The 9,063-nt window shown below is 45.5% G+C and overlaps 1 protein-coding gene across 1 annotated transcript; it reads right to left on the bottom strand.

The window, feature by feature from the left end:
- Positions 1–681: 681 nt before the first annotated feature.
- On the bottom strand, positions 682–8,957 carry pdxka (pyridoxal (pyridoxine, vitamin B6) kinase a). The gene is made up of 11 exons (XM_083681482.1): positions 8,831–8,957; positions 8,305–8,359; positions 5,254–5,358; positions 4,605–4,688; positions 4,349–4,383; positions 4,096–4,181; positions 3,689–3,734; positions 3,415–3,526; positions 2,919–3,055; positions 2,076–2,142; positions 682–1,921 (listed from the first exon to the last, which is right to left on the bottom strand). Exons 1-11 carry the CDS (start codon positions 8,909–8,911, stop codon positions 1,752–1,754), a joined length of 978 nt encoding a protein of 325 aa, XP_083537608.1. The 5' UTR covers positions 8,912–8,957; the 3' UTR covers positions 682–1,751.
- Positions 8,958–9,063: the final 106 nt, after the last annotated feature.

Raw genomic sequence — 9,063 nt, 5'->3', positions numbered from 1 at the left:
GTGTGTGTGTGTGTGCATAAGAGGGATGGGTGAACAGGTTAAAAGGAGGTTAACTAGCTTACTGTCACCAGTAATTCCAGGTGACGGATAATCATCTTGGCTCTCTTTGTGTGATGTCACAGGAAAGCACCTTTCCCATAGGAAGAGGTTGGCAGCATATACCCCAAGGTTATGAATACAGTCACTACTTGCTTCCCTATGTATCCATACCAGATAGGCTGTGAAAGGGAACTGTATATTATTCACTATAAACTCGGTCCCATTATTTATTGGTCACATAATGTTACCCAGCAGAGACAAATAGGGAGAATCGAGAGATACATTCACTACTGTCAGAAATCATTACAGTCCAGGCAGCAGGCCTGAGTCCCTGAGGGATCAATTATCACTGCAAGGAGAACATCCTATAGGCAAGACCACAGCACTACCTCATCCTCTCTTACACAACACACCACTTCATGACTCTATAACAGAAACACAATGGTCTTAATAACACGAGACGTGGCCGTCCCTGTAATGCCGCCCCGGGGGGGGGGGGGGGGGGGGGGTGACTTACGGTAGACACAGGAACAGGAGGCGTAGAGGCCTTCACCTCAGCCTCGGGGGGGGTTGCAACAAAAGAAACATGAGCAGGTTTCATGAAAAGATTAATCATTTATTATTATTTCTCATCATCTTTTATATTATTCTATCTCAGAGCAGCAGCTTCAGGTTTGGCACTTATCTTTCTAACAATGTTCCTGGCTTGGCATTGATACAAAAACATTCATCTCCTATGAGCCTCTAGCTAGCCGCTACGCACAGTAGCAAACCACCCGATAGTAGTCTTTCATACCAACATAATAGTCCAGTGTTCTTTAGATATGCTAAAAGTGGTACAATCGAGACAATGAAAACAATCACATTAATAAAGGTGTATGTTAAAATGATCTGTGCAAAAACCTGTATTTCAGTTTGAAATGTGTAAAACGTTGAAGAATGATATCACGAGGATTAGTATCACGACTGGCAATGTATGAAATTACACACAATGGTACAATTTAAAATAAACATTTTAAGAATCATAAAAAAAAAAAAAAATATCCTAAAATGTCAAACACTATTACACGTTTCATCGTCTTCATTCATTTTTAATGAAAATATAAGTTTAAGAAAATCGAATGCCCTAATGCTGAGTGCTTGGATTAGTATTGCATGAGATGTCTGCTGTTTCCACAACTCTTGTTGATGCATCGGCACAGGACTGATCACTGCTAATGCATGACGTATCTCGTGTGCACATGAAAAGCCTACATTATGATGACTAGTGGTCAAACGTAACGCAGATCAAGGCCCAATCACTCATCTGTCACTCTGCCTCTGTACTTCGGTGGACTGTAATAACTATTAGTACCACATTTTCATTTGACTTCACCGTCTTCGAGACATTAAGTACACATAAAGATACATGGTCTGTAGATGGCTGCTGGCCAGGATGTGTGTGCATGTGCGTGCGTGGGTGTTTGTGTGTGTGTGGCCATCTATGTAGTACAGTATAGTAGTACAGTACAGACATAGCTATGGCAGTGTGTGTGTGTGTGTGTGTGTGTGTGTGTGTGTGTGTGTGTGTGTGTGTGTGTGTGTGTGTGTAGGACAAATACCACTCAGACCTCCATCATGAAAACATAGTGCTCTCTAGTCTAAGAGATCCTACAATAAGGCAAAGACACATGGCAGTTCATGTTGTAAAAATCATTCATGTATGTTTGTATTTAGTGGATGTGTGTGTGTGTGTGTGTGTGTGTGTGTGTGTGTGTGTGTGTGTGTGTGTATAAGACGGTGGCTTCTATTACGATGGCCGGGTCCTCAATGTCGGCTCTGCTCTGGACCATCCTCAACTCCAGCTGGGCCGGGCTGGGCCTCTTACCAGGACCGGCCCTCTCTGACAGAGAGAGGGGGTGGAGGAGAGAGACATTAGGAAGACATACAGACAGACAGACAGATATCAGACACAAATAACATGTGTACTGTTTAAATGTGAGGTAGAGGGTCACTTTGAAGGAAGAGAAGAGAAGAGAAGAGAAGTGTTGTCTCACCGTTGGCGTAGGTAATGGTCCTCTTGATGACATGGTGCATGACTGAAACTGTTTTCTCACAAGCAGTCTATAGGAGAGGCCGGGGAGGAGAGGAGGAAGGTGGTTAGAGAGGGAAGGCCAGGCAGTTTCTCCACAGCTCAAATGACATTTATAACACCCCCCTATGGTCCTTAGTGAAGCACAATGCAGCATGGCTGTTGTTTAGATTTACATTTATGGCATTTAGCAGACGCCTTTATCCAAAGCGACTTACAACAGATACATTTGTTTAAGCAAGTGAATCATCTATCAGTCATTATAAGATAAAGTAACCTATGCTAGGACCAGGGGCTATTGACAGTCACAATGCTATAGAAGAAGGAATAATTCCTTTATTTTATTTTTTTACAGGAGAGAAACTTGTACAGGGGGGTAGTGGGGGTGAAGAGGTCTTTAGGAGGGACCGTTAAGATGTAGCCTGAAGAGATGGGTCTTCAATCTACGGCAGAAGATTGGTAGTGACTCTGCAGTCCTGACAGCAGTGGGAAGCTCATTACACCAGCGGGGCGCCAGGACAGTGAAAAGCCGTGACCGAGTAGTGCAGCTGCTGCATCCACGTAGAGGCGGTGGTGCCAAGCGGCCAGTCGAGGTGGAAGAGCGGAGTGATCGGGCAGGGGTTTGGGGGCTGACCATTGCTTGCAAGGAGGGAGGGGCTGTTTAGGGAGGGGCTGTTTAGGGAGGGGCTGCTCCCTTTGCTGCTCGGTAGGCGAGCACCAGGGTCTTGAATCTGATGCGAGCCGCTACCGGGAGCTCGTTGTATCTGAATGGTAAACTATGCAGTAGCACAAGTGATGTGTGACTGACCTTCAGGTCTTTGGGGTGGTGGTGGGTCCAGGCCAGTAACATGGCAGCAAACAGGTCCCCCGTCCCCACAAACACTGCATCCACCTTGGGGATTTCCATCCTGATCTTCTGGGTGGACTTGGTCCCATCTGGCAATACTGCAAGGTGAGCATACAGGTCAGAGGGCACACAGGTCAGAGGTCACACAGGTCAGAACTGTCAGGAAAAGACTGCTCATAGTAGTGAAAGACATAACCGTTATATACCTTCTTAAGATATAACTGCAAGTTAAAACTTTTACAATGCACTACCCTGGCCTTCTAAGAACACACGTGCTGTAGTATGGGCAATTGACTTACAGTAAGAGGCCCCTAAACCCTAAACCTTCAAAGCTTTCTTGAAACTCCTCCCAAAGCCCCTCTTTGACTCGCCTTACCCAGAGATCAACCTACTGTATGGTCCTTGTCTTACCCAGACCCATATATAGACAGAGGTCTAGATGTGTCTCAAGCTTTACCTATTTTCTGGCTCCCGAGGGCCACCAGGAACTGGTCTCCCAGGCGAGAGGGCAGGTCTGTACTGGTCAGGACCACCGTGTCGGGGCCCATCTTGTGGAGCATGTCCATCATCTGAGGGGGGGGGGGGGGGGGGGGGGGGGCGACAAAAAAAAAAGTATTCTTAATGGACAGGTTCCGCTCATTGATAATGAAAGAATTCCTCCCTCTTCGTAAACCCCCTCGTTTGCTTAATGAGACTCTGAGACATGAGTAGAAAACTATAACAGGACCCACCTCAACAGCATCCTTCTCTGTTCTCATCTTCCTCCCCGTCAACAGCCTGAGGGGACAGTCTGACAGTTTACACACAGTACACACACTCACCCACCCACACCCACACAGGAGGTATGTGTGTGAGATACACACAGGGAGATCCTCCCCTTTCCTCACAACCACATTGATGACAACCACATTGATGACATGCAGCCACATAAACTAACATGTGTGCAACACATACAAATACACAACTGTAATTCTGCTGTTGTCCACAAGGTGAACTCTTGCGCAGGGATTGGGGAGAGAGGCTTTTGAGCTGGGAGAGTTATTCCACAAAGGGTTCCACTATGGTACATAAGTGGAATGCTGTGCAGGACCAAGCAACTTCAGTGCAAGACAGTGGTCCATTAAGCAACACTACTCACTCTGCCTCAAACTGGTTAGGTGTGAGGATGTCAGCCACAGGTACTACTTTGTCTCTGTAGACGGGAAGCAGGTTCTCTGGGACATACTGCACACACACACACAGGGGAAGATTATAATCAGCGCACATGTAGAGGGGAAGATTAAAATCAGCCCACATATAAAGGGGAATGGTCGGACAGTATGTTTGAAGAGTAACGGAGGTTGAGTGACCGACAGGTGGAAAGAAAGGGAGGCGTAAGTGTGGAGCCTCACCATCGAGCCTTGGTCCCCCATGACTGGATCACACACTGAGGAGAAGAGTAGTGAATATGAATACACAGAGAGAGAGAGAGAGAGAAAGAGAGAGACACACACACACACACACACACACACACACACACATCCCTCAGCTATCACTGATTGTATGTCATCTTTGTTCAAGATTTAAATTTAAGGATATGTGTGTATGTGTGTGTGTGTGTGTGTGTGTGTGTGTGTGTGTGTGTGTGTGTGTGTGTGTGTGTCTCACCATACACCAGGCTGGAGTTAGCCGCCTTCAGCTCCTGAACAATGTCCACCACCATCTCCAGGAAGGAAGTGTCTCTGCTGTAGCCTGGGGGAAGGGAAGGAGAGGGTTACGTTGAGGTGAAATAATCACATACATAACAAATATCATACATAAAAATGTAATTCTGTTCGTAGAAATATGATTCGATTTGTATGGTATTATAAGACAGAATCGGGTGTGTTGTCCACATATTCACAGTCATCCCCAAGGCCTCCAGCAGGGGGCTACCTCTCTACTGTCTTTATAGTAATTTGGGAGTACATTCTTTCACAGGCATACAAAATACTCCTTGTAAGTGAACCTCATGGGACTTGTCAGTTGTAACTGATTGGACTTTCTACAGGGTAGAGGTGAACATGGTTCAACACAGCCTGTGTCATGACAGTCCTAATGACTCGTCTGTAACAATGTTGACAAAACAGAATGGCACCTAACTGCATTTGAATAAACGGAATGTGATCAATAGCAGTTGCTATCTAGATAGTATCAGGTTGTTGATACACTATCCTGATATTTCTGAGTGGTTTATCACTGCACTGAAGCAAGTGTGTGTGCGTGTGTGTGTGTGTGTGTGCGTGTGCGTGTGTGTGCGTGTGCGTATGTCACACACCTGTGAGTACGTAATCATAGTGGTTGACGTTGTTGAGTTTGATCCCCTCATAGAGAACATTCAGCTCTTCTGCCGTCAGCACCTGTCCCTTCCAGTGGGCGTAACCTTGGATACAAGAGAGGTCAGGTCAGAGGTGAGTGATCTGCCACGGCCCAGAGCACATTCAACTTTACAGACTGATTGATCATTGGTCTGCCTCTGCTACCCTACTACTGAGTAAAGGACAGCTGGGGGGTATTTGAGCTTGGAGAGAGAATGTGGACTGGTAAGCTACCTTACCAGTCCACATTCTCTCTCCAAGCTCAAAGACCCCCCAGCTGTCGTTCACTCAGTAGTAAGGACAGGATGAACTAGTGTCTTTTTGTAAAAAAAAAAAAAAAAAAAAAAATATATATATATATATATATATCCAGCAGATTTATCATCAATATACAGCACGTAGTGAGGTTGTTCTACACATGGCCAGCAGAGGGCAATGTGACATAGAAGTCAAGCTGCTTATCAGTGGGTTTGAGAAGAGCAGAATAAACAGAGACAATAGAACATGCTGATATAAACCTGAAGGAAGACTGATTACCAACCTCCATTGTTCCGATAGCAGTTACCTGCTCTGCATACATCAGCCATCCTGCTCTCTGTCTCACTCACATCAGCCATCCAGCTCTCTGTCTCACTGCTCTCTGTCTCACTCACATCAGCCATCCTGCTCTCTGTCTCACTCACATCAGCCATCCAGCTCTCTGTCTCACTGCTCTCTGTCTCACTCACATCAGCCATCCAGCTCTCTGTCTCACTGCTCTGTCTCATTGCTCTCTGTCTCACTGCTGCTCTGTCTCACTGACATTGGATGAAGGACACGAAGCTCATTGAGAAAAGTCAATCGTAACTAAGCAAGAAGGCCTAACAATAACAGCAATGTTAATCTCTAAACATAATACTGTATTCTAATAACCCCCTACAGAGGCAGAAATAACAGTCTTAGGTTTTAATAGCTAAAAACATCTGAAGAATGTGCTTTCCCCCTCTAACTCTGAACATGTGTTGAGTTGAACATCGTAGATCATGAGCAGGAGCTAAACATATGAACAGTTGTTCGGTCGTGTGTTTAGAGTGGGTAAAGAGAGGCAGTGGATGAACTTCAAGCATAGAGGGAGGGAAATCTGAACTGGACCTATCTCGCCAAACTCACACTGTTGTTTATTGATGTAAAACTAGATCAAATCTCGAGTTACACAAGCAGACCTCATGATTGAGCCCAAAGTAAAGTAATCACAAAAAATCTCTGATCTGTCCTTGTAACTTTACTCTACTTTATTCCTCCCTGTCTTCCCTCCCTCCTTCCTCCTTCCTTCCCTCCTCCTCCTCCTCCTCCTCCAGTGTTCTGTTAGTCTTCCCTCCTCCCCCTCTGTTCTGTTAGTCTTCCCTCCTCCCTCCTCCTCCTCCTCCTCCTCTGTTCTGTTAGTCTTCCCTCTTCCTCCCTCCTCCTCCTCCTCCAGTGTTCTGTTAGTCTTCCCTCCTCCTCCTCCTCCTCTGTTCTGTTAGTCTTCCCTCTTCCTCCTCCCTCCTCCTCCTCCTTCAGTGTTCTGTTAGTCTTCCCTCCTCCCTCTTCCTCTGTTCTGTTAGTCTTCCCTCCTCCTCCCTCCTCTCTCCTCCTCCTTCAGTGTTCTGTTAGTCTTCCCTCCCTCCTCCTCCTCCTCCTCCCCTCCTCCTCCTCCTCCTTCCTTCCTCCTCCTCTGTTCTGTTAGTCTTCCCTGCAGGTGGTGAACTCACTGACACCACAGGTTCAGGCTTCGGTTCAACAGGATAACCTGATTACTCTGAACACGAACAGGCAAGAGGGGAAACTCACTGAACCATTCTGTGTGTGTGTGTGTGTGTGTGTGTGTGTGTGTGTGTGTGTCCACTCTCTCATTGCAGTGTCTAAGGAGGCTTCCCTATCATTCATAAGCTTAATGTTATGTGTCCGACTGGGCAAAGTCCAACCTATATCCTAATCTAATAAGCCATATATATAGGCTGTAGAGCATAAAAAGCACATTCCTTGCAAACAAATGGATAGGCGAGAAGAGGAGATTGACAACCAGGACACAGGCGACCCACATGGTTGAAGGGAGGCCTAATTGGCCTGGACCCAAGAGCAGAGAGAGAAGGGGGCTGCCTGGGGGTGGGAGGGTCGATGGTGATTGGGTAAAAGCAAGAGGAAAACACAGCTTCACTGTGGGGAAGGCCTAACTGAGGGGGTTATCTAACGGGGAACCACAAAACAGTTGAACTGTAACTCGAAATGTGCTGTAAGTTTAACTTGATCTAAACCTGTCAGTCCTCTGTAAACAAATGATTCACAGCAGAAACCTTGACTGCATGTACAGCACAAACGTAGCACAGGTTCACATTGCTACAGTACAAAGTTAAACTGCAATTATCCCCAATGCTTCATCTGTGAGTTTACGACATGTGCACTGAAACCCCATCACTTCACACAGTAACTTCACTTTGCACATTCACAGAGAACATCAGTTTTGAGTCCATTTGCTCAGAAAAAAAAACACACCATGAGTAGGCGACATGCTATTGACACTCATATCACTTAAGAACCATACCTATTATGGGCTACCTTTTAGAAATGAAGCTGCTGCATTCGGTCAGAACAGAAGGCCCAAAGGTCAGAAAATACAAAGACTCTGCAGTGTTTTGGGAGACACAGGGTTTAAGGGAGCCCTGAAGAGCCAAATGAGCATTTCGGAAGAGCACAATGGGTTGATTCTTCTTGAGTGAAAGTGGGACAGTGAACAGTTTAACAGATGGGCAGACACTACCAGATATACACACACACACACACACACACACACACACACACACACACACACACACACACACACACACACACACTACCTATTTTTTGTAATGCAATAAGCATTTAACAAGTGTATGGAGAACACATGCAACCAAGCTGTGCAATATACTACTGCATGTTTAGATGGTGAACTATGACTTTAACACAACTCACTACTCTACAGAACTCTAATGTAACACGTTGCCAAATAAGCATACCTGTATGATTGGAGAACTGCACAGAGTTGATGGAGTCCACCTCGAATCCCAGGACCTGATAACGGAGTCATGAACTGTAATAAGCAGCTGTATAATACAACCATTGAGAAATACTTTTTACGTATTACTTGTATTACTTGTATATGGTAATTGACTCTGGACATAGACACAGACAACATTCATTCATATTCAACCTTTCATGGGTCTTCAACACTATCCACTACATAGAGAATACATTGTAACAATTCATGGCAGTGACTAGGTCAATCCTGCAACTGTTGTATGAAGTCTTTGGTAATAAAATTAGGCTGATAGGTAATTGTCTGGAATTGATTGCCACCTCTTTCCATTCTAGCGACATACAAACTGTCCATATTATGTAGAAAGGAAGAAGTTGTTGATGTTGCACATGTGACTGTGTATTCCGCTAATCCTACCAGCCTTCCCAGTGCTGTCAAAGCGGAGGCTATGCGTGCACGACTGTACGTGCGTAATGTTGTCGGTAAAGCATATGTTTTTTTCTTACCTGCAACGGGAATGTTGCCGATTTATTTCCGACGTATCCCCTGACAACATGACTCTGAATCGATAACACACGACACTCCATTTCGAGAATCCAGTTTTAGTGATATTCAGCTTTGAGGTAAAAACGTAGCGCTACGGAATTGCTCAATGGGCAATGAATTGCATGCAAGAGCTGTCACATGCAGAAACTCGACGCGAGAGAGACAACTCCAGCAGTGTTCCACACTGAAGGAC

This window comes from Argentina silus (genome assembly GCF_951799395.1).
Source record: "Argentina silus genome assembly, chromosome: 12".
Classification (NCBI taxonomy): domain Eukaryota; kingdom Metazoa; phylum Chordata; class Actinopteri; order Argentiniformes; family Argentinidae; genus Argentina; species Argentina silus.
This window is presented reverse-complemented; position numbering and strand designations above follow the sequence as displayed.